The sequence below is a fragment of the Nelusetta ayraudi genome, unplaced genomic scaffold, assembly GCF_046127955.1.
Source record: "Nelusetta ayraudi isolate G7.1 ecotype Tasmania unplaced genomic scaffold, CSIRO-AGI_Nayr_v1 ptg000072l, whole genome shotgun sequence".
Lineage (NCBI taxonomy): Eukaryota > Metazoa > Chordata > Actinopteri > Tetraodontiformes > Monacanthidae > Nelusetta > Nelusetta ayraudi.
This window is the reverse complement of record NW_027466122.1, coordinates 841,830-867,588: the sequence shown is the minus strand read 5'-3', so window position 1 is coordinate 867,588 and position 25,759 is coordinate 841,830. Positions and strand designations below refer to the sequence as shown.

At 46.7% G+C, this 25,759-nt stretch overlaps 1 protein-coding gene across 3 annotated transcripts in view; it reads left to right on the top strand.

The window, feature by feature from the left end:
• Window positions 1–25,759, top strand: part of LOC142899445 (attractin-like protein 1) — a 132,658-nt gene that overhangs the window by 86,404 nt on the left and 20,495 nt on the right. For 2 of the 3 annotated variants that reach the window (XM_076043015.1, XM_076043018.1), the window contains one exon: window positions 20,930–21,025. In XM_076043015.1, coding sequence (XP_075899130.1) covers window positions 20,930–21,025 — 96 coding nt within the window. The remainder of the gene's footprint in view (window positions 1–20,929; window positions 21,026–25,759) is intronic. The other variant, XM_076043017.1, reaches the window with a different exon arrangement.

Sequence of the window (25,759 nt, the reverse complement as noted above, 5' to 3'; positions counted from 1 at the left end):
AGATTGCAATCCAATTTAAACACTCAGCTTATTTCTAATGTCTGTTGGTAACAAAGCAGCCCCGCCTTGATGAAGGAATTCCCTCAACATGATATCAACGTGTTACCACAGGATAGTTGTTACTGTTGCCAACCACAGGGAGTAGAAGAAGAACTGGTGCTGCTGACCTGTTGATTGATTGAGAATTTTTTTCTTCTTCTTCGTCCTTGATTGAAAAGAGCATTAAGCTACTTTAACTCATCGACACAGCAACTGAGCAAGTAATGGGGGCGTGAGCTGGTCGGACCAAAGGATCATTTATATTTCACTTTGCCACCATTAAGTGCATTCAGTAACATGTTAAAACAGCAGGGTTTCATCATTTCCTGGGGCTGATTTTTTTTCTCTCTCTTTCCCTCGGCTTTGCATCATCTTATAATTGTATCATCCTCTCTGACGCTGTGTTCTACACGGTGAGATTCTTACGAGGATCAAAGCCTAAACCGCCGCCGCCATCCGCCGGCTCAATTCAAAGAGCTCGGCAGCCACAGCGGCGGTGGCGGCGGCGGTGGCGGCGGCGGCGGCGGCGGCGCGGCTGTGGGTGTGCGTGTGCGTGCGCTGCCGTGTGCTGCTAAACATATCTGTGCAGCCAACGTAATCCTCGTCCTGTCATGAGCCGGCGGACAATGGTGATTCTAATCCTGCTGCAAGAGGCTGTTTTTTCTTCTTTTTTTTTTAAACTGGAAGCAGAAAGTGAAACAGAGTGGGCGGGGCTACTGCAGATCTCTGGAGTAGCCCCGCCAAAAAAAAAAAGAGCTCTGGAGGCTTTTTTGTGAGGTCATGAGGATGTTCAGGATTTCGGTCGATTGATGGCAGGAGGGGTAGTTGGAGTTGCTACCATGCGATTGGCTGATTAACAGCTGCACCCAGTGAAGAGGGCAGTGGGAGTAAATCAATGAATTAATATCTTTAGGTTTTGCGAATGAGCTTCAAATTGTGTGAAATACGAAATCTTGCCATTGAATCCCTAACTTCCCATGTCTGATTCTTTGTTTGTTTGGAAATTCATTTTATGGAAGCTGAATTTTGAATTCTGTTGGGCCAGTCGGAGGAGAACCAGACCAATCGGTCACCATCTCCTGGGCTTCCTCTTGATGAAACACAGATTTATAATGGGTTCAATAAAAACACAAGGGCAGTTTGGTGAGCCATGCTCTGCAATTTGGCGACGTGCGGTGAACTTTGCATGAGATTTATGAGAAAAATGTCAGGACTCACTGTTTGAGCTGTGTGGGATTAATTGCCTGACGGTCTCTTCTGAAGGTTTCCCTCTGCCGTGCCTTCCTGGCCTGTCCGGTTTTGACTTTGACCACCCTGAATCCTGTTGGAAACTCTACAAATGAGTTATTCAGAAAAAACAAAACCAAAGTAGGGCCAATGAATTTAACGTGCAACCATTAGAGCCCACTGTGTGCCAGTGACGGTGTCGCTCAGCCGAGACATCCCAGGTATCCGAGCAAACATCAGGCCGAACAAACGGCAAAGTCTGTTTCTGGAGAGGGAGAGAGCGGGAGCCAGATTGCTGGTGGGGATTAAAAAGAAATAGTTTGCACAGGAAACAGTAATGAAGTGAGTCCGTGGAGAGGCAGAGCAGTTTGCATAACTAACGCATGGCAGCCAATTCCTTTACTGCTGCAAATGAGTTTATTTGCCATATTAGGGACAGGAAGTGGGTTCAGACAAATTTAGGTTTTAATCCTCCCAAAATAAAGTCTTTGCATAAGGACGACGGGAGAATTTACATGTTTTATGCCTGGATTTGTTGGGAATCCACCGACTCATCTAGACTTGAATTTGCAATAAACAAAAGAGTGCATTGTGTGGACGTGAGAGGAGAATTCTTCAGAGTGCGTCAAGAGAAATGCTTCTGGCACCCGAGTCCCTTTTCACTTTTCGCTTTTTAAGGTTCGAGCTCTTCCGTGTTTATCCACGACAAGTGGAACAATTCTGAGTCTCCATCAAAAAAAAAAAAGAGGAGGTAAGATCCACAATCTGCTGCCTTAATATCCTGACATTAAAAAAATCTCTTTCTTTCTCCCTCCCTGTATGTGTGTAATATTGGAATAATACTAGAAAATAAAAATCCTGTTTACTAGTTTGCAGAGCAAAGGAGGAGCCGCATTGAAAGTGGGAATATTAAATGTGTTTACTTTGCATGTGTTTCATGTGGGAGCGTCGACCGTAATAATTTCAGCCAAGCTGGGTTTTAGAACCAACAGGAACTCATGCTCTCTCTCATGACGCTCAGTGTCAGTGATGGAATAGTGTAAACTCACTAACAACTCACGTAGTCCGACGCAACAATGTTTATTAAATCATTTGCAGTCGCTGATGTGTTGATGCAGATGGAATTATCACCACCACTGGCACCTCAGGTCACGTTCATAAGCAGCTGAACGAAATCCGGTTATTAACGTCATGAAATATTCAGTGGAGCGTAAACCCAGGTGGCCCGCCGAAAATAACGCGGCACAGCAAAGTGTTAACATTAACTCAGTCCATTTTAACGTTGCCTAATGCATAATGCATTTCTGAACATAAAGGAAGTATTCTGTACAAAGGTCTGTTAGCAAATTTCATTAAACTGTGTTTAATGAACTTTAGTGAAGTTTTTAATTGCACTTGCCGGGGGAGTTTAGCGGAGCTGCGGTGGGAACGAGTTGCCCTGTGTGCTCCTCAGTCTTCGGCCTGATTCTGGTGCAAAGTTGGAACAGTTTAGTCCTTTTACCGCCGTGCAGTTCTGTTTAAACTGCTGCAGCTTCCCCAGTGCTCTCTGCAGCGGCAGCAGCAGCAGGTGTTTACAGCTACGAGTCAGTGCCGGAAAGCTCTTTGGTTTCTTTGAGGATGTTGATAGATTAGACCGTAAATATGAAGCTCTTAGTTCAGTGCAGCAGCGTGAAGAGATAAGTTTTTTGATTCATGAAAAACAATATCCCACTCAGCGCTTTTAACGGAGACACGCTCTCCCTGTTTCTGCATCGTGTCGGTGTTTTCAGTGTTCAGAGGAAAACAAAGACACGATGGAGATGATGCACTTTCAACGCTGCCGAGATGATAATTTCCCTCTTCGTTGCCTTTGCAGAGAAGTGACGATAAACAGGTTGCAATCTGAAGAGCTGAGTGGACATTAAAGCAAATCCCCGCAACAACATCTGGACTCGGAGAGACGACTCGCTCCGTCGTTAGTGACTCGGAGCAGCCGGTTAAATGTGAAGTCGCTCGTTAACATTCACGCGAAGCGCTGATGGTGCAGATCGGGCGCAGGCGGAGGGTTGTCGGGTCGGCGGCGGCGGACGGACTGAGGTCGCGTTGCTCCGCCCCCGTCCGTCAACCGCAGAGACTCGTGAGCTGAGAGTCTCTCACGCTCCTGATGAAACAACCCAGAGGGAGAATTATTGTCCATAATTAGACGACGCCTCTTCCTCCTCCTCCTCCTCCTCCTCCACCTCCGCCTCCTCCTCCTCAATCGATGCACCTTTCATTTCTCCCTTATCTTTAATCTAAAGTAGCAGGAAAAGAATGCCGGTGCATCGCCACCCGTCTTATACAGTCACTCACAGTCTGAATGCAAAGATTTGCTCTTACTTTAAGCACCAGTTTCAAAATATTTTGAAACCACAATTAACAATGAATTAAGGAATAAGTTTTGTTCGCTTGAGTTTTTTTTAATTAAAAAAACTTGATTTAAAAGCATATTTCTTCTATTCCTCAAAGATCATTTGCATTGCAACATGTGAACTTCGCTACTGCATCATTATTGCCAATCAGTAGCAAAGCTTTCCTATGTGACGTGCAGTAAAAGCCTCCTATTAACGGGAGAAAAACATGTAGAATGAAAAAAAACATTTTGCTGAGAGCCGAGTGGGACGCAGCCGCTCTCCGTCCATCTGACTGATTTGGTTGATTGATGTTCGCAGAGCTGCTGCTGCTGCGGCTGAAAATGGTGGGTGTTTTTTTTTTTTTTTTTTAACTCTTTGATGGTTTTGAGTGTGTGGATGTGCGTTTTGGACAAATGAGTTGTTCCCACTCGGGAAACGTGTGAGCAGTTCTTGAATGTTTAAAAGACTCTGGCTGGAGTTTAGATGGTAACGAGGAGAGTGTGGAGCAGATCTGCTGCTGCTGCTGCTGCTGCTGCTGCTGCTGTCTGATGGTGGTGGTGGGATGAAGTGATGTCCGGTCATCTTTTGTCTCTTACGGCCCTAAAATCAGTATGTTGTCATCAGTCCCTCGGTGAAGCCTGATTGGCTCAGTCACCTCCTCCCTCCTGTTTGAATGTCCGCTCCAGTGTTTACGTTCATTGGAACGTCGCATCCTCCGAGTCTCTTAGTTTAGGTCTGTGCGTTTATAAACTCGTTCACGGCATTTCTTTTTCTAATGTTGGTCCGGAAATATGTGACCGAAACAGAAAACCACGAAATACAACACAGGATCATCAGCATAGACGCCCTGTGCACATGTGGCCGTTGTGCCAGAACTGACACAGAATTGTACGTGTGTGTGTGTGTGTGTGTGTGTGTGTGTTTGTTTTCTGGCCACATGTGGAGATAAGAAGAGAAGCCAAAGAGTGTGACTGTGCAGACTAGTGACAAAGTCTCCAGGGGCGAAAAGCCTCGAAAATCAACCGAGACAGAGAAGACATTAACCCCCCGTCGGGACATGGGCCCGTGTGTGTGTGTGCATGTGTGTGTGTGTGCGTGCCTGTGCGTGTGTGTGTGTGTGTTTGTGTGTGAAGATGAGATCGCTCTCTGATCAAGTTAAACTGCCCTCATCCATTTTTTTCCTTTGCACCATTAGCAAAAAAAACAAACAGCGTCTTTGTATCCTGTGTCAGCTTCACAGGTCGTGTGTGTGTGTCTGTGTGTGTGTGTGTGTGTGTGTGTGTGTGTGTGTGTGATGCCGTTGTGTTTTCAGACAAACGCTCTCTTAATCAAACACTTGAGTTTCTTCCTCCTTTAATTATGTGGGACTTAATGATGTAGACGGCCGTGTTGTCTTCATTAAAACCAAACACTCTTCCTGCTCGCCATCCCCTCCCCCCTCCTATTCTTCTTCTTCTTCTTCTTCTTCTTCTTCTTCTTCTTCTTCTTCTTCTTCTCCTCGGAAGTTTAACATGTCAAACTTTTGAGAGGGTGTTGAATAGAGACTTGTTATAAAAAAGGAAAGAGAGGAAGGCAAATAAATAAAAAGGTTGGGAAAAAATAACTTCTAGTAAATTTCTGGAACAGTAGAAAAAAACACTTCTTTTTTTTAGGGACTTAACAGTGACTTTATTTATATATCAGTGAATTTATTCAGTTTATTTACATTTTCTTTTTAATTTTATCTCAGTCCCAGTTTCTGACTGTGGCGCATCACACTGGAGTCAAATATAAAGTCTGGAATTGAATGTTTTTTTGTTTTTGTTTTTAAAAAGTGCAACTTGCAGGGCAAAGAGCAGGAATTGAATATAAAGGAAGGCTTGAGTAGAAATATATTTTTTTAAATTGAACTCTTTAACACATCAGTGATACAGTGGAATCTCCACGTATAAAACCATGCAGGAGATTTACTTTAGATTACTTAACCATCACCTCTAAAGAGTCTTTCCCATATTTCCCATCATGCAACGCAACACTTTTCAATCAAACCCTAGTTTCCAAGCACTCACTGTGCTTCGCAGGTGAGCAGTGACAGCGTACTGTCCCTTTAAAGCAACACGCCTCATCAGCCGGTGCTGAGATTTTGTCCTCGGCTGGTTGATGAGGACGTCTGGCCGTCTCCTCCTCAGCTCTGACCTGTTTGTTAACAAGCGGCCGCCTCCATTAAACAGCGCTAATCTAACTTTTAATGAAGCTGTCGGCGGGAATTACTGTCAGCCAACACACACACACGCACGCACGCACGCACGCACGCACGCATACACAAATAATCTTAGAGACAGACTCCCAGATGAAAAGCGTCTCATTAGCGCCGCGCTGGTTGTTGTTCTCCGTCGGCAGCGTTACCGTGGACACAATCAGCGGCTGCTGAGAGGTCGAGGGGTCGCCGCAGGCTGGACTTCTTAAACTTCTGCGAGCCGCAACCACGTTGGGCCGAGAGCCTCCTGTAGGTTTTACATCTAGCGCGCACAACAACAGTTGTGGAAAGTTTTAAAACAACCTTTTACGACTCGTGCACGTTGCGGCCGTCCCATCGGAATCATTCTAGAAAGAACGAAAAACATTCAAGAAATAATGCTAATGATATGCCATAACGATATGATAATATATATGATAATGATAATGATATGACATGATATAAATAGTAGCGCTAATGATATGCAGGCGCAAAAATGCCCAGAGGAGTCAGAAGCACAAATTGCGCTCAAGTAAGCTGACGGCTACAGATCGTCAGATCGGCGCTCCTGAGCGCTCCGGTGATTACGACCGCGGTCGTGATCGGAAGGCAGTCTTCCCGTCAGCTGAAGTGGCCGTCCCTGCCGCTGCTGTCCCCGCTGAAAGTCCCAGCTTGCGCTTGGGTTTTGTGCTAGCGGTCACGGACATGTACACACGTGTAAATAAACGGCCTCGGCGTCGCCAAGCACAAACGCGCTCGCAGAGGAAGCAGCCTCCCGCGGCACCCTGGGAAATTCTCCTGAACGTGCGAGCGCCATCTGTTCGCTTGCATGGCGAGATGGAGAAGGAGGGTAAACAGGTGGGTGGGCGGGCAGGTGTAAGGTTATTCCGAGAGACGGCGGGGAAGAGAAAACATCCGGCAAACAAAGCAGCTCGTTGTTTACCGACCGGAGAGAGAGAGAGAGAGAGAGAAAAAAAAAAACGGGAATAATAAATACACATTTTTTAATCTCGCTTACTTCTTCAGTTTTTATTGCTTCGATTGTTCAGTCTGCAAAAGTTGTTTTCAATTGAGGAGAGGTCCTCTGCTGCCTGCGTGTTGCCATGGTTGCTTCCGGCTGTGTTTGCATGGCAATACAGTCCAGACGCTTTTTGACAAAGACAAACAAAAGTGAGCCGACAATACAAAGAAACCCACCACGTCTCCAGGTGGAGGTCAAACTCACAGGACATCCATCTAAAAATCTAAAGCTCCAGTCAGAGTCACAATCACAGCTGGTCAGGTCATGATTGGACCAATCGGAGTCCTTTGAGGAGAAGGGGGCGGAGCTACAGCCAGGGTTCAGCACTCTGCTGCCGCCACGTGGCTCCTGTGTGTCTGATTGGCCGAATGTCTGTCCAGTCATCTTCCAGGTTGATTCTGAAGGACTCCTCCCCTTCCTCGGATGGAAACGTGAAATGAAGGTACTACTTTGGTGTCAAACAGGTTCCACCTCCTTTATTTTTCGTCACTGAGACTATTTTGAGAGCGACTCCATCGGTGGCGCTCGCCTCAGTCACGGCTGGAGAGACGAAATCTGCTGCTTGTGGGGTTTTACTCTCTTTGAGCATGTTTTTCCATGAGAGGTGTCAACTTTTTAACATTTTTTTTTTTGCTGATGATGAATATCTTGTTTTGGGTGCGAGGTTCATTCATTTTCATCAGCGGCGATGTGTGCCTTCCAACAATCTGCTCCCCCGCTGTCTATTCATCTCGAGTAATTTCCTCACCTCACTAAGTTCATAATTATGAGTCTGCGCAGCCATTATTAGTGCTTCAAAACAAACAACAGAGCCCCTGCAGCCAAGAAGCCAGCCATGACAGCCTAAATACTCTTCCCCTCCTTTTATTAGCTGCCTTATTAACATTTTAGCCATCAGGGCTTTTCATGATCCGGGCTGCCAAACACAAAGCGTGAAATTTAATATCAAGACGATCATTCAGCGCAATTTTGACATTGTTATTATTATTTTGCAAAATTAAAGTGAAGGCTTTCTGAGGGGTAAAATGAGACGTCTACCTTTAAAAAAAAAAAAAAGGAAAGGAAAAGAAAAGAGAAGGGAAGCTTGTCACCGACATCCAGCATGTAATTTCTTTCAGTTGACGAGTTTGACTAATTATAATCAGCGCGACTCTGTTTTCGATGTATGAATAAACAGCAATTAAACAAAACAGGCGCGTGTTGCCGCCCCCCTGTTATTATTTCACAAGCGATCCACAAACAAAGGTGCCATTGAACCGTTGCCATCTCAGTTTAACCAGCCACCGGGGTCCTTTATAACTTCAGAGACTTTTGAGTATTTCGATTGTAAGCAATTGAAAACAATTCATCACTCGGTTGCATCTCCGTCCCGAGAGAGAAATAAGAGATGGATTGTGATCAATTATTATCAAGATGAACACCAGTGAGTGAGGATTTAAAAGTTGGTTGTTTAGCAATAATTGGATTTGAAGCTTAACTTCACAGAGCAATGAAAATGGAATTAATGCCTTCACTCTCATAGAAAAGCTGAACCAGACGACCACCCCCTGGTTTCACTGGTCGACCCCGTCCTGTCACGGTGGTCGCCCCTCTGCTGGGGGCTACAGGCGCCCTAGCATGTTAGCGTAGCATAACAGGGGCTCATAATATCTTAAAGAGTCTTGAGTGAAGGCGTTTGGCCGCACACTGCGTCTTTATCGCTGCTTGCAGAGGCAACGCCGGCCGTTTGCTGCTTTGTAAAATCTGATTTAAAAAGGAGTTTATGAGCCAGTAAGATTATAGGAAGAGTTCACAGTACAGGGTTTTTTTTTTTGTGTGTGCGTGTGTGTGTGTGTGTGCCTGTGTGCCTGTGAGGGCCTCAAACCACCCGACGTCGTCCAAGAATGTGGCTAATGTGGGTTTAACAGCGTGAAGGGCCGCGGAGAGGAAGGACGCTGATTGCAGCCGAGCTGATGCTGCTCTCATCACGTCTGAGGAGACACTCGGCAGCTCCTCCGCAGGAAGCCCTCTGCTCCCCGGGCCAATCACAGCCAAGTGCCGACCCTCTTTCGGGGAGTCAATTGCCCAATCAAGCGGAAGGACAACAGCTCCTTGTCGGTCAATGACCCAATCACAGAGGGTTCTGCTTCTTCTGCGTCCTGTTCTTTTGGTTTGTATCTTCAGAATCAAAACTTGCTCGGAGTGGAAAAGAGCCAATAAAAACTGCTAATGAATGGAGTCCAGCAGGTTCAACTGAAAGATGCATGGATCAGTTAGAAAGGCAATCAGAACGATTGAACGAAGGACGAGCATTGATTGGAAAGCGCTTCCTCCATTATCTCATTTGGACTCGTTTACTCAGAGGTAACGTGCGTGTGTGTGTGTGAGCTCTGGGATTTTTCTTTGTTTTGCTTGATCCGCAAAGTTACATGTGCGCATCTGTTGGAAAACTCGCAACAGTCCCGTTGTCAGATCAATTGTTTCCCTCCAGACAACAGTGGAGCAAATAAGCACCCAGAAACAATCTAGATGTCTTTGACTATTTAGCCCTCTGTTTGCAGCCTTCTGTCTACCCTCCTCCAAATGGTGTTGAGTTCACTGACCTGCTGGAGTTTTTTTGTTGGAAACTGTGGCAATTTTTTTATTTTATTTTATTTATTTATTTTTTTACATCTGATCCCCTTTTCAAGTTATTCATATTTCCCCAAACTGGTCAAATCAGAATAAAAAAAAACCCAGAGCTGCTTTTTAGTGCAAACCATGACTTGGCTTGGCTGCATTGTGATGCGGTTGTGTGTCGGTTGCCAAAGTCCCTCCCAGTCCTCCCAATTACTGCCAGGCTTGGAGCCCATGATGTCAGCCACGTCCACTTGATAAATGTGGCCCGTCGGAGGAGGCCGACGCTGCTATTGATTTTAATCTGACACTTTGGCCATCATATATATATATATATATATATATATATATATATATATATATATATATAGATATATATATATATAGATATATACATATATATATATATATATATATATGTATATATATATATATATATATATATATATATATGTATATATATATATATATATATACATATATATATGTATGTGTATGTATGTATGTATGTATGTGTGTGTGTGTGTGTGTAAGGTAAAAAAATATACTGTATATAGGGCCACTTTCAGTCTCCTTGTACAATAAGCTGCTTTGATTTGTCAAAATTAGAGGCCTTGATTAAAAGAGAAAAGCGTATCATGCAGGAAATTAAAGGCGGGTTATTCCGGTTCCCCTCCCAGCGTGCCGAGTCGTGGAGGACGGGACTCGGAACAGCAGGTTTGATGTTCACGTCAGACGTTCTTGGACTGAGAAGATGAATGGAGGTGCATTAGCGCCGTGTTTATTAATGGTTTCGGGAGCTGACGAGTCACTGTGCAGCATGTATATGTATATTTTAATCCCCCTTGAGCTCCGACAGACAGATGTTTTCACTTCTCTGGCTTTTAAAGGGCCGGTGCGTGCAGTATCGCAGCGTCTCTGCTCCTCACTTCTGACTTTTTTATGCTTTTTTTCATCTCCTTTTCTTATTTTCCTCTGGCCAGTCACGCATATTGTCTTTCTTTATTCGTTAAAATGCAAAAAATATATTTTTTACACCAATCTGTGTTTCTGTCCTCTCAGTGAGAGTGCCTTCATTACCTAGTGTGAGCTAGAACACACACTGATGGAGCTCAAGGCCCTCGGTGATGTCACAGACGGCCCTTTGCTCACTCACTCGCTGACGCCTGTGCTACACCATGTGGTGCGGAGCAGTGAACACACGCACCCTGAAAAGGCAGCACTTTGTTTCCTTGCTGTTTTTTTTTTCCTCCCGATGCTGAGTGTCCTGCCTGAGTTCTTGCCGCCCTCGCAACTCGGCTACATTTTCCATCTTTTTAGTGCCTCTCTGTCGGTTTTAGATGAGAATGATATCCCTCTGACCCTCCACTCCAAATAAACTGCGGCTACGAGAACACACTCTGTAAATAAATAAGCAACTTCAGCTGACAGAAAAAAATGATTATTTTTCTCAATATGAGACGTTAGGTGCTGCGTGATATAAGCTGCGTTTCCATTGCAGTTTTTCACAAAATAAAAGCAATATTTCTAAAATTTGTTGCAATTTGCAGGTATTTTTTATTGAATGGTGCGAAGTGCATAAACCGTAATTACAACAGAATTACAAGAATTATATTTGGTATTCAAAAGAAAAAAATCCTTTTCTAGCTGCCTTCCAACCTTTGGGCAGCTAAAATAATAATAAAACAAACAAACCTGGAGGTTTCACTCAATGTTCCTCATGATATTTTTATGTCTGTAAAATCTATACATGAGCACCTGCACCTGGCTTTACTAGCACGTGTATCTAGAGTGCCAACTATTGGAAATTGACAGACATCGACTGGAGCTCAGGCCTAGAGTTTGTTTATTGAGGTCAGCGGAAGAAAATCTGGGCGCATTCCGACATCAGAGAGAGAAAGAATACATACCAGGGCCGGTGAAGAGAGCGGGATGATATATAAATAAAATACAAGAAGGCTGCCACAAACACGACCTGAGTTATATAAGCAAGCCGCAGCAGGAGCGGACGGGTCGGAAATCTTTTCAATCACGTTTTTTTATTCAGCGGCCGTTGTTTTCCTGGAGCACAGCGAATCAATAATTTTGTGATTATAACCGTCCTGCGGGACGGCAGATAGGAATCAGCTCAGATAATGAGCCGCTACACCGAGCTGCAGGGCAACAAATTACAAGCGTGCATACACACATTATGTGCACACAAGCCCGTGGACACGTGCACACACACTCACTCACACACACACACACACGCGCACGCGCGGCTGAAGTAAGAGTAACGGCAGTCCATCAGGGATGTGGAGGCTTTCATCTCATCATCAGCTCACATTTCACCTGCTCGACTGAGCTGCAAACTGGTAAACAAAGAGTAACACAACTGCCATAGTAATTACACCACTATTGATATTGGGACAAATTGATCATTTGCCCTGTTTTACATTTGTTTTTGTTTTTTTGCTTCACCTTTGTTGACATATATAACTGATATTCTGTATGAGCAAAGACTGTAAAAGACTGTTCCCAAACTCACTCCTACCCACACGTGCACACATGTACACATGCACACCTCCACAGATCCTGTCCTGATGGGTCCGACTCTCGAAAGCCTTTATCTTGTGTACTGAAGCTCAGTGGCGATCTGCAATAGTGCCGTGCTGGCTTCTTCTTCTTCTTCTTCTTCTTCTTCTTCTTCTTCTTCTTCTTCTTCTTCTTCTTCTTCTTCTTCTTCTTCTTCTTCTTCTTCTTCTCCTTCTTCTCCTTCTTCTTCTTCTTGGCAAAACTTCTCTCTTTCTGTCTCTCTCTGTCCCACAGTGTCTCGCTCCCTCTCTGCCAGCTGACTTTATTTTCAAACATCCCTCGGCTTCAGTAACACCAGTGTATTTTTTTGTTTTCAGTTCAACAGGGATATACCTACATGTCTGTTTTAGTCAGCCTTTAATCACACGCACACGCGCACACACCCCTTCTCGTGGACTCCAGATTACCATTGATCACTGATTGATTCTGAGCTGCTCTTCGTCAAGAACGTCCCCAGACGAAGACTCTTGTAAAGCTGCTGACTCCTCCTCCTCCCTTCTCCCTCCACCCGACTCCCACTTCCCAAAACGCTGTTGCTTTATCGGCAACATCTGCACCGGCTCGGCCGGTTCCGAACACGTCAGAGCAAAGGCCCGAGTTAATTAATTATTGAGACGAGGGTTCACCACTTGAGGCGGAGCCTCGCGGCTTTCTGGTGCTGATGGATGGACGTGTTGAGGCTTTAATAGCGGCGGCAGCAGCGAGAAGAGAGACGGTTGTGATGCTTGATTAAGCAACGGCGGTAGCTGAGAGTTTTAATGAGCGCCGACAGGGACCATACCCTGCAGAAACGACCCTCTGGTCACGCTGCATCGTTATTGGTTGGAGATGGACGAGGTCAGCTCACTCTTCTCCGTGTCTCTCCAGCTAAACAGACCATAAAACAATCAGGGAAGCAGTTTAGATGGTTTCTAACTGGCCTGTAAGCGCCAGGGATTTGCCCGTAATTTCCCTCCTAATATAACCAATGAGGACCTGCCGAGACGTGATTGATGGATTGCTCGCTGGTTAACATATATCGAGCAGTCAGAGGGGGCGTGAAAAAGAATATCTTTCAACGCATCCAGCGAGTCTTTTTGGCCTCTGCGGGACACCTTCTAAATCTCCTCTACCTCTCCTCTGGTCCTCTCAGTATCCTGTGAGCGTCTTGCACAATACAAGGCTGAAAGGAAACTTGTTTGCATTGTTTGCCTAGATTTGCACAAAACCCAGCCAATGCAAAAAAAACAAAACAAAACACGGAGCTCCTGGACGAGAGCATTTTCTTGTCGCGTTGGATTTGGTTGCAAGAAACGTGCTTTAAATGCAAAAACTTCCAGCGTTTCAGTGGCTCGCCCGCGTCGCTGATGTGTTGTTGGCTGCAGAAAGCCAGTGAACTGGTCCTGACAGCCCCTCACAGCCGCACGCATTAGCCACAGAAAATGTTGGGGTATGTGAGAAGAATCATATGTGACAGTGAATCAGGCCCCGGGATGATTAAACATCTCCTCACATTACTGCGTTATGAAGATGTAATGGTCTCATTAGAGGCGGAGATTGGCCCTGCTTATCCTCCCCTAACTCACAGACCATCTCCTTGACCTCTGGGGGTGGCCACGCCCTCCCCCACAACCCCTCCCACCTCCGAGGTCACACCGTCTAATTGGGCGAGGGGGCACAGAGCGGCGGTCAGCTGGGGGGGCGAAAAGCCTGCCAGCCAATCGGAGAGGTCAGAGATAATGAGAGCGGCACCTGGCCGCCGATGCAGGTGGGACTTGATGAGTCGCTAATCTGATGTTTGATGAGTTTGTGCAAGTGGGGGAGGGGAGCCGGTGGGGGGAAGAGGGGTACTTGGCACGGTGGCACGGCGGCGGACTAACAGGAGTGTGGTCACACCGACACAGAGCCACATGCCCGAGGCCCCTGGGGGCCCCGGGAGACAGATGGGAGGCTGCTCGCTAATGGGACGCAGCGGCTAAATGGACTTAATAGACGGAGCCAACCAACGCCGTTGCCACGGAAACCGGAGAGACCAGAGAGAGAGAGAGAGAGAGAGGTAGAGGTGAAGGTGTCGGAACATGCTTTTTTTTCTACGTGTGCGAGGTCCCCGTGGTTGTTGTCGTCAGCATCAGGTTTTGTGTGCTTGTGTGTGCGTAAAGGTTCCCACACGCTGAAAAGCTCCAAGGAAGAGTGTTTTTCTGAGACACACGTCTCCTTCATAGGAAAACAGGGTTTTTTGTTTTGTTTTTTTGCAACAAAGGATCTGAAACTGCAAAAGTTGACTTTTTTATGGACAATGTTTTTCTGTTTCTTTTTTTTTTTTCATTTTACACCTACAGGGCAGAGGAGCCGTTTCTATTTACACTTTCTGAGAGACGTGTTGGTGACACGATGTACCAGGTAGAGCACATGAACTGCTGCTGCTGCTGAGCACACACACACACACACACACACACACACACACAGAAATGGTCTGTGTGTGTGTGTGTGTGTGTGTGTGTGTGAGCGTGCTGGCCTGTGGAGAATGTGAATGGATGGTGGCTGTCCTAGCAGGCTGATGACGGGGCTAATGTGATGGCGGGGGTGGGGAGGTAGGGGAGGGGGGGGGATAATGGATGACCCTGAAAACGTCCTGCCCCCTCTCCCCCTCGCCCACCCTCACTCTACCTCCCCATCTCTCCCCCCCCATCCTTTCACGGTGTCTCTCGCCTCCAGCTGGCGGCGATCCGGGGTCAACGCCACCGACTGCACGTCACTGCCGTGGAGCTCCGTGACGCCTCGGCCGTCTTTATTTTCTAAATGTTTAGTCTGCGTGAAAAAGACGCGTAAACATCTCTCTGATTCAAATCAATCCGTCGGCCTGACAAAACATTTGCAGCAGGGCTTCATTTTCACACCTGTTTGTGTAAAGTCGCTGTCAGACTTTTTATGAGCAGATTTTGGATGAAACTTCAAAGGCTTCAGATATTTTTAAAGGCATTTTTAAAAAGAAAGGTCTGAAGGTCTTGACAGTCACTCTTTGAAAAAAAAAAGCTGCACATCATGAAACAAAACACAATTTACTTTGGTACAATGTTTCCTAAATATTTTTAGGGTGGGGGTGGGGGGGTGGGGGGGAATTATTTCTTGTATCCATCCTGTGAAGAGCGCAGCGAAAGGATTTTAAAACAGAAGGTTTGGGGGAAAAAAAAAAAAAACTTCCTTTGTTCTGTGTTGCGTTTTTGGCATTTTCCACTTCTATTAGCGTATGCATATGTGTGAGTGTGTAGGTGTATTTTTTTCACCTGCGTGGTTCAATGTCTTTATTTTCTTTTCGATTGTGTTTTTCTCCCCCCCAAAAAATAAGCACCTTGTTTTTTTCTTGTTTCCCAATGAAAAAAAAAGTTTGCAGATGTAAGAATCGAACAAATCTCCTCCCTCCGCGCCGGCCAATCAGACGGCGTCTGAAAGGGAAACACTTGACGCAGTTGTTCGGCCCGATTGGGCCCAGTTTTAGTTCCATTTGAGTCTTTCTCTGTCCGGTCATTTGTTCCTCTTCTCTGCCTGGTGTGAGCAGTAATTACCCAGTTTGGCTCTAAGTGGCCTTCAGTGGTGGAGCTGCGGAAAGCCTCTCTGCCACTAGCAGCTCGGTGATCTGCGGGACTTTATTCCCGCTCTTACTCAGTCTCCCTTTGTCTCCGCGGTCTGCCCTGATTGGCCCGTCTAATCAGAGGGTATTTATCTGTCTGCCGTGATGTGATGTGACTGGGCCGTTTGGCAGCCATCAGCGGTTGGTCCTTTTGTTCTGCTGCAGCCACTGCTGGGCTTTTCAGGCCCAGATTTCAGTTTTAATGCTGAATTCCAGTTTTAAAATCCATGTTGTCTTTCATCAAAATGTCTTTTCTTCGTTAGTTCATGCATGTGTAAACTGTTACAGAGAACTGAGATGTGCTCCAATGCAACCAATCAGCAAATCCATCGTTTTTTTTTATACAGCTGAACACGGAAACAGACGACAAACACTCTGATGTGTCTCATTGAGCTCAAGAAAGCAGTGAAAATCACTGCTGGTTGACTCGTAGTGCTGAAACGCAACTTGAAGATTTTGTTTGCAGGTGGGGCGTTAACAAAAAACAACAACAACAACAACCGCACAAAAACAAAAGAGAATCAAACTTCTTCTGAAGCATAAAACTTTGCCCCGCTGCTGCCAACAAGCGTCCTCAAGTGTTTTGTTCCCGTCGCCGAGATGCTGGAAGTGGCTGTGAAGTGGTGGATTCTATCAGGCAGGGATATCTCTGCCCTTGTTTACTCTGCTCAGATCCCACTCGCTACGCCGAGCCAGCGGAGGAACGTCGCCCCAGAACTTGGCAAACACGCAGGAAATGAGATTTGTTATCGCCTCTCCATCGGTCCGCCTCGCTGGCATACACAATCCAAGTGTATGTGTGTGTGCGCGTGTGCATGCGTGTGTGCGTGTGTGTGTGTGAGACAGAGAGAGAGAGAGAGACACTCAGTTTTAGTCTGTGCCCGCCTTTTTTCTCTTCTGAGCAGACAAATTGGGCTTTTTGTCCAAGTGTTTTTATGATGTAAATCCATGAGCACACTCGTGTGTGTGTGTGTGTGTGTGTGTGTGTGTGTGTTCTGTGTGTGTGTGTGTGTGTGTGTGTGTGTGTGTGTCTGTGTGCGTGCGTCCTTTGTAAAGCAGCTGTATTGTATCAAACAAACGGTGCAGGGGCGTCTCTGTGGACGCGCCGTCTCAATTGATTCATTCTTTCTGCAGCAGCTAATATCATTTTTTTTTTTTTTCATGGACACAGACAAAAGCTCCCAAATCTTATCTGTCTCCATTCACAGCATCAGGCTTCACAAGAAGCATAATGAGGAAATAATTAGTAGCTTATCGGCATCAGTTCTTGTGTGGAATGCTTTGGTGTGTGTGTGTGTGTGTGTGTGTGTGTGTTTGTGTGTGTGTGTGTGTGTTGTTTGTGGATACAGAGGTTTAGAACAGTATTTAAACTGAGAATCATTGTTTTTTCTCTTTGTTTGACTGTATTTTTGTGATTTTCAGTTTTGCGTCCCTGTGTGTGTGTGCGTTTGTGTGTGTTGTGTGTGTGTGTGTGTGTGTGTGTGTGTGTGTGTTACATATTCCTATGACAGTACCAGCAGAAAACATCTGAAACAGGTGATCTACTTCCCATCAACAAACCTGCCGAGCACGACATCCCTTCACGCAGTGATCCGATTCCTCTGAACGACTCACTTCACCGCTCTTCAAACGAATCCCCTCATTGGGTGAACCGGTCGGGAAACGACGTCTGTTCCTGCCAGATACACGGCTCGGCTCGGCTCGGCTCGGCTCGGCTGGGCTGGGCTGGGCTGCTCCCCCGCGGTGACAAAGTGCCCCGACACATTTTTACACTCAAATAAGATTCTTTGCAATTCAGTCTCCCGGCGTTGAGCCGTAAAATCCGCCGACCCGCCGAGCCTTTTCATCTCCTCCGTGCCGGCGCGGCATCGACTTGCGACACCTTCATTCAGCTGGGGACTCTTTAATGGCCTTCATTCTGCCGCCAGTCACAGCAGCCCCGTCACTTCCTGCCGCTGCGATATCTGTCAGTTGCTCAGTTAAGGAAAAACAAAAATACATTTTTTTGGGGATGACGGCCAACATTTTGAACATTTTATTTGGTGCCTCGCCGATATTCTCATGATGGTAGCGATGAGTTAAAGCGGTCGCGCCGCTGCGGGAGACAGGGTCTGTGTTTTATGTTGATTTGGGGGCCGTTAGCGAGAGAAATACACTCCTCTCAGAAAGGCCCCGTTTTCCCTCAGCGGCTGATTAAAACATTCATCAGACGCTGAACCTGCAGCTCTTCTGCGGCATTGATTAAACAATGTGGCCGGGTTTACAGTCGGAGCATCGGATGCTGATGTTGCACTGCTTCTGTGCTGCTGCTGCTGCTGCTGGTGGTGGTGGTGGTGGTGGTGGTGGTGGGGAGGGGACTGGAAGCAGCGATGGTGGATGAGAAAAGTGTTGCTCGCTGCTCTCGGCATCAGCAGATTCAGCGGCGTGAGTTATTGGCCCCGATGTGTTTTCTTTGTTCCTCGACCGCCGTGCATTGTTGCTCTTCTCGCCCGGAGACTTATTATTCCGTGAACGTGCTTAATTAAAATCACACGTGGAAAAAATGCATGTGGCAAGTCGCTCCACCTCGCTGGCTATACATTTGGGACTCACCAAGCAGTTTTTTGGTCGGTCTCGCCTTTCAGATGAGAGGCGAGACGGGATGAGATATCAAAAACACCAAACTACCAACTACCAACAGTTTACCCTATTGTGACTGTTTCCGGACAGGTTCATCACCTCAGCTGGATTTTAATGCAAAATGTGGACGAGCCATCAGGTTTCTCGTTAGTTCCACATTTGTTGCCAGAAACGACATTCAAATAGTGAGCAGTTAGAAGTTAGAAGTAGTAGGTCGCTATCGTTAGCACTGTGAGCTAACACCAGCTGGTCTCATCTTGACTTGGACGTCTACATCTGCGGATGGACAACAGGTCCGGATGGAAACTCTGGATGAAACTTTGTCCACCTTTGACCTCAGCTCAGCTCTGAAGTTCCCAGTCGGTCCTTGAACACCGAGGAGTCGCCGTTCACCGACCTTTAGGTCGTATGTCTACATCTGCGGCCCGCCCCCTTTTTACTCTTGTCACCCGGTTGGTTGTCGCCTGTCCAGTCGCCACTTGTTTACAGCGCGGCAAAGTTAATTAGCCGTTTTATGGCTGATTTACGGGCCGACAGGCGGAGACAAGAGACGGTGGCGGCCGGAGCTGCCGCTGCTGCTGCTGCTGCTGCTGCTGCTGCTGCTGCCGCTGCTGCTGCGCCTCGTCCTTGTTGCCAACTCAAGGACTTGTCAACGGGGGCATTAAACAACCGTTACCGCAGTAGCAGCTGATTGTTGTTCAAAACACGCTGCAGCTACGTTTGCATGCTGACATAAAGTCTAACTCAACCATATAGCGCACCATGTACCGTGTTACCCAGAGATACACAAGTGCAACTCCACTCACCTTGACCTTTTGTCCAGACCAAAATAAAAAAAAAGGTTCTTCTTGGAGGCCAAACTAAACTGGATGGATATATATGTATATATATGTATATATGTGTGTATATATATATATATATATATATATATATATATATATATATATATATATATATATATATTATACATATAAATGAATCGGATATCTGGAATGCGTGAAAACACATCAAGCTACCAAGTCTCACAACTTTAACTTAACGATGAACTTGATGCATTCACCAGGTCACGTGTTTCTCAATGCTCAGCTGGAATCACGCCCCCTAGTGGTGGTAGGCAGCCGAGCTGCTTTGCTGCGAGTCAGTTCACAGCTTCAGCTCAGCGGCGCTGCTTCGCTCTCCCTCACCTCCTCGCCTCGGCCTGTACAAATCTAAGCCGACGTCAGCAGGGCCGGGCGGGTTAGCAGCGATGCTAGCACGCATGTGTACGCAGGCTGTCATCAGCTCTGCCTTATAGCCTCGGCGCTGACAGCTAACAAGAGAAGACATCACGGCAGCCGCCACGGCCAGCGGAGCGCTCGCCACCAGCACGCCGTCGTGTAGCTACAGGTGCAAAAACTCAGCCGTGCTTAAAGAGGCTGACGGTGGCGGGCAGCCGGCGGCGTGGCGGCACCTGACAGCTGCTTAATGTCAGCGTGTGCAGACTCTTTCTCAAGCAGCCGGAGAGGAGGAGAGGTGCTGGAGTGTGGAGGCCACTGGTATTTTGAAGCGGCTCGCTTCTTTTCTTTTTCCTGCGGGTGTCTTTTCTTTTTTAGTATTACCCTATGACGTTATGACATTTGTGAATTCGTCTTTGCTTTCTGTGAGGTTTATGCCCAGTTCTGTACCTCTAGGTTGGGTTTTGTGTCTTCACTCTTCAGTTAAATTCTCTTTAAGCTTTATTTTTTTTTGCCCACTCGTGAATGTTTTGTTTGACTTTTTGCTTTATTTGATGCTGATTGGTTAATGTTACTGGTGCAATTTTAGAGGAAACCCAGACCGAAGCTCTGAGCCACAGTGCTGCTTCCCTCCACATCAGCTCTTCCCAACCTGCTCTGATGTTGTCGCCCACTTCCTGTCTGGGTTGCACTACCTTCACATTTGTCACCTTTTGTCAGGGTACTGTGTGTGTGTGTGTGTGTGTGTGTGTGTGTGTGCGTGCGCACCAGGCAGATTTTCTGCAACAACAGCCAACAACCAGATAGCAAAAGCCGAGCGAAATAATCATGCAGGAATGAGTTTGTTTTTCCTGAAACAGGTGGCTGCCCCCCCCCCCACACACACACACACACACACACCCACTTCCTGCCCCTCCAGCTAAATGTAGAAACAAAAAGCCCATTAACATGTTTGCAGTGAGGTGGAAAACGGAGCGCACTCGGCTCCTGATGGAGACAGAAGGATGCTCATCATTATTGCCTGGCTGGAGTTTGTGCTGCTGATGCTTCCTCTTCTTCTTCTTCTTCTCTCCGTCTTTATGCGCTTTTCCTGTCGAGCTGCGCTGACCTCACACTGATTGAGGCCTCGCCGGTCGCCTTTGTTCCTGTGACGTTTCCTCATTAAGGAAGTTTTGCAACCGCCTTCCCTCTTCCTCCCCTCCTGACTCTCGGACCTCCCGCCTCCCTCCTGCTCACCTTCACCAGTCAGCTTTGATCTGCTGCTGCTCCTCTTCCTGCTCCTCCTCTTCCTGCTCCTGCTCCATCCCGCTCTCTCTTGAACTGTGACCTCCGGCAAAGTTATCAACCTCTAAAACAGCGTCTTCGCTGCGTGGCGGCGATGATGTCACGTGGATTTTTAAAAGAATGTGCACAACCGACCGCAGCTTCTCTCTGTGTCTCTTGCAGCAGCTGATGAGGGAGCGGCAGCAGATGGCCAGTCGTCCCTTCGCCTCGGTGGCCGTGGCTCTAGAGCTGGGCGGTGACCAGGAGGAGCTCCTGCAGGTCAGTGCCACACACACACACACACACACACATACGCATACATACACATTAGTTGTACACACACACACACAAGGAGAGGCCAAATACTGTGATGGTAAAGCACACAGCAGAGTCTCTGAGGTGCAAGTGTTTATTTGCACAGCTAATGCAGAGGTTGTGCTGGAGCTGCTGCTGCTGCAGCACATGGCAGGAGGCTCCGCAGGTGCACCTGGAGGTTGTTGTATTTGACAGGACCAAGACTAACCGGCAACTTTAATTTGCCTGTGAGTTTGCAAATGTGATGGAGGTGGGGTGGAGCCTGGGGTGGAGGACGGCTGAGTTAACCTCCACCCCTCACATGGCTCGTCGAGCGGGTTTGAGTGCTGATGAGAATGACAATAGAAGTGACACCTAGGAAGCCAAAAGGGCCCAAAATCTAGTCAGATTTTCATCAGAGAAAAACAAGAACAAAGAAACAGTAATTTGGCAAATAGCTGGACGCATCCTGCAGCCACTCACCACTAGGGGGCAACCTTCTTGTTCTCGTTTTGCCACGAGTGCGTAGAAAAATCGCCGCCATTTAAACACTCAGCAGTTCTTCATTCCGAGATTTATGCACACAGCCTTTGAATAAACAGCCGGTGGAGCTGAGTTTTCACTGTGCAGGCAACCAATCAGGTCCCTGGTGTGTCGTCCGCATCTTCACAGTGTAGAATTAGAACATTCCAGGCCAGTTTAACTGACGGGTTTTGGTGTCATCACGCAGCTGGAGGTGAAGGTGACTGAGACAATGACTCAGAGCTGGAGGCACACCTGACGCTTTATTAGCCCAGCCCCCCCCCCCCCCCCCCCCCCCACCCCCGTGTGTGTGTGTTTGTGTGTGTGTGTGTGTGTGTGTGATCGGGTGCACCTTACACCTCAAGGTGAGCGGCACCAGGCCAGGACTCTCCTCCCTTTAACGCCGTGACAGCTGCCTCATCGGCCGAGCTCGCCGCTAAAGTGTAATTGCGCAATGAAGAGCGAGAAGAGAGGCAAACGTTTCCACCGCCAGTTTAATGTTTTACCGCACACACAGCTGTGACGGCAGCGCCGGAGAAACACTGAATCAGCACCGCTGTTGAGTTTCCACAAAGCCTGTTAACTTTGTGGAAACTGAAGAATATTATATTAGAAAGTTTATGGAAGCAGCAAAAACCCGGAAAGAACTTTCACTAATTGGTGCTAAAGTTTGGACGCTGCAACCCAGCTGCTTTTTTTTTTTTTTTTTTTTTTCGTCTATTTGAAAACGGCTGTTGCACAAAATATTGGATGGAAGCGAGTTTTACAGAATAAACTGAGGTAGCGAATGATGTGAGGGAAGACTCCTTCCCAGATGCTTCGTAGATGTTAGCTGAATTTATGTCAGAACAATGGGTGCAGTTCATTTGTAGTTGCATTTTTCTACCAGAGAGGGCACCAGTCCTTGCGTAAAAGTTACATTAACTGGCTTTATTACAGTTTTGTTGGCAGAATCTGTTTTATAAGCTCAGCGTAGATGAAAAAAAAATCCTTCTTTTCTATTTTTGAAAGAGCCGGCAAGGTTTTTTCCAAAATGGCCTTAAAGAATGAAAACACTCACATGCTACCTGGTTTGACATTTCCAAGTTGTGCTGATGAACTCAAGATGTTTCCTTCAGTGTTGTTGGTTTTTCGCAGAAGTGACTGACCTGTTGTACAACACACACACACACACACACACACACACACAACAATATCAGCTGAAAGCCACAAACTCAGATGGTTTCCTCATGGCACGTCTCGGCTGCATCCTAGATCATAAATCTGTCTGTGACTCTCTGTTATCTGTCATAAATCTCTCCACGCTTCACTGCGCTTTGCTAGTTTTGTGCCAATAAAACAAAGAGGAGAAGCCTCTTTGTAAAAACCAGAAACACACAAAGTAGTCGTCCCGGCGACGCGCAACATCTGTAGAACATCGACCTCCTTTTTCCTCCTGGGTGAGACTGAACAAGGGCGCAGCTGAATCTCGTCCTCCAGCCTGTGGCTCCCCGTCGGCGGTTTTATCGCATATCGTAGCGACCGGCATTAATCTGCTTTGTTCTCTCCTATTTCGCCGCCGCAAAAGTACCTGCGCCGCCTCGTAAAGCCGAGGAGCCGGCGGCTGGCGGCGCCTTCGGGGGAAACCTCGGCCTCCTCGCCGCTGATGAACGTCGCTCGCCTGTTTTCAAACGGCTCTCTGAGGCGGAAGAATGAATCAGTTCCATATCTGCTCTTTCTACGCTCTGTGGGATGTATTTATTTTTCTTAATGTGACGTGTTCATCGTCCGCTGGTGGGGGAGTTAATGTGCCCGGGGAGGGGAGGGAGGGGTGAGGAGGGATGGGTGGATGGATGGATGGAAGAATGGATGGATGGATTCAGCGACGGAGAAGAAAAGAGCAGATAAAGGATATTTATGATGCCAGGGAGCATGCATGCGCACACACACACACACAAACACACACACACACACACACACACACACACACACACACACACTCATCATTGCCGGGCCTTATCAGTGAAGCTTCAGAAAAAAAAGAAAATGAGGCCGAGTGCAAACACACATGAAAACACGCGCTAGCTTTGCATTCATTACATGAAATTACGTCGTGCGTCTCTCTGTTTTACTTTGACTTCAGTCACCTGTGGCTTCCCACGCCCGCTACCGCCACACAAGCACACACACACACACACACACACACACACACACACACACACACACACACACACACACACACACACACACACACAAAGCCTTGTTATTAACTCAATAACTCACACTCCTGTCAACGCTAACGAGGCTTAAACAAACCCATTCCTCTTGATGGTGTGTTTGCACTTTTAACACTCTCGCGCACTCACAAAAAAAGGACGTAAGGAAAAAAAAGCTTTTCTTTTCTTATCTTTTCTTTTTTTTCCTCTCTCTCTCTCTCTGGTCTCTCCGTCGCACGTCGCCATCAGCGCGTTTGCTCAGCTGAGTTTGCAGGAGGCGGCGGGGCGACTCGTTAGCGTTAGCCTTCAGTCTTCCTGCCTAAATGAAAAAGTGCTTTCAGGAGTGTTTTCATGGACAAAACTGAGATGGATGTTTTGAAAACAAACGCGACGGCTCACCTGCCGTTGACTCAGGCTGGGGTCAAAGAAAAAGCAGACGCCTGATTTCCATTCAGTGAGCGGCCTTGGCCCAGCATCAGCCTGGTTGATATCAGCTTAACCCTTCTACTGACCTGGATGACTGAGAACCTTCACAGACAAGTGAGAAACACCAGTTCCTTTGGTCAGGTCCACTGGTCCTGTCCGACTCTGACTGGCGAGACTAATATTTCACTGTTTAGAAGGATCTGTCTAGAATTGTACATAATCTCCGCAGTCCGGCCTTGAAACTTTCATCTCCTGTCAATATTTGTGTTGAATGAACTCTCCAGTTTGAATATGAAATCACGCCGGGGCCTCTTCAAATGTTGAGACTGCGATCGACTCGGTCGCGAGGTCGCTTCTGCACCGCAGCCTCTGATCCTCGCCGCTGTGCCGCGGTCAGATTAGTGGATGACAACAGGCGTAAAAGGCCACTTTTCTTGTCCTCCAGCTGTTTTTTATAAAGCTCTGAGAGGATCAGAGGCTGGCAGACGAGCTGAGCCTATCACAGTCTTACACTCCTTCCTCTCCAGGCAGCCGAACAGGATTTAGCCCCGACCAGCAGGTGGTGAATAATAATCATCTTCCCAAGGAAAGACGCTCATGACGGCATCGCGCGCTGGAAAGATGTTTTTTTTTTTTCCCCTTCCCTTGTTTATTATTTTCTCATTTCCTGTTTTCTGCTTTTTCACTTTTTCCGTGAGTGAAAGATGGTTTTTTTATTGTAGTTTTGACCTTTGACCAAATGCCATAAAACTGGTGTTTCATTGTGTTCTTGTGTTATCGAGCCGGTCCAGATGCGTTGGACTCTTTTCACGGCACCTTGTTCTGATTTGAACAAAGCGAACGACAACAATAACACACTGGCCGTTTTGTAAACTTGGTGTTTGTGCCGTGAGACACTGCAGAGCTTTTTTTTCCCCATTTGGCTGCTTCTCCACTTCCTGTTTGTCTCCCTCTGACTCCGTCCATCATCTAGTTTAGTGCCAGTTTCAGGTTCAGCTGACCAAGCAGCAGCACCCGATACTGAGTACAGTGTGTGTGTGTGTGTGTGTGTGTGTGTGCGTGTGTTAAATTAGAAAAGGGGAGAAAAAGTGAGGCTGTGGAGCTTTTTCAACTTTAGAGCTCGCCAACGTCGAAAACGTCGATATTTTACTCTGCCGCTAAAACGTCTCGTGCAGACGTCAGCAAAGACAAAACATCTCAAATAAACACACGACATATACTTGATGGACTTGAAGATAGACACAGAAGTTCAAAGTTAAATATTTTGAAGGTCCACTTATCCAAGATCAACATGCCCATTGACTTCCTTAACGTTTTGTTAACAGGAGAGCGTCAGACTCCTAAGAAGACTTGAAAAATCTGCCAAAAAGGAAAAAAAAAAAATCTTTATTGTAAGTTCCATTGAAGTAGAAAACAAAAAAAGCTTGTGGCCGTATTGAACTGGAGCCCAGTGGAATGTTTTTGATGATCCTGCCAATGTCAAACCTTGCACCAACGTTTGTTTGAGTAACAGTGAAACAAAATCCATTATTTTGAAATGGCGACGCTTTTGCTGTTTGACCGCAGTTTATAAGAT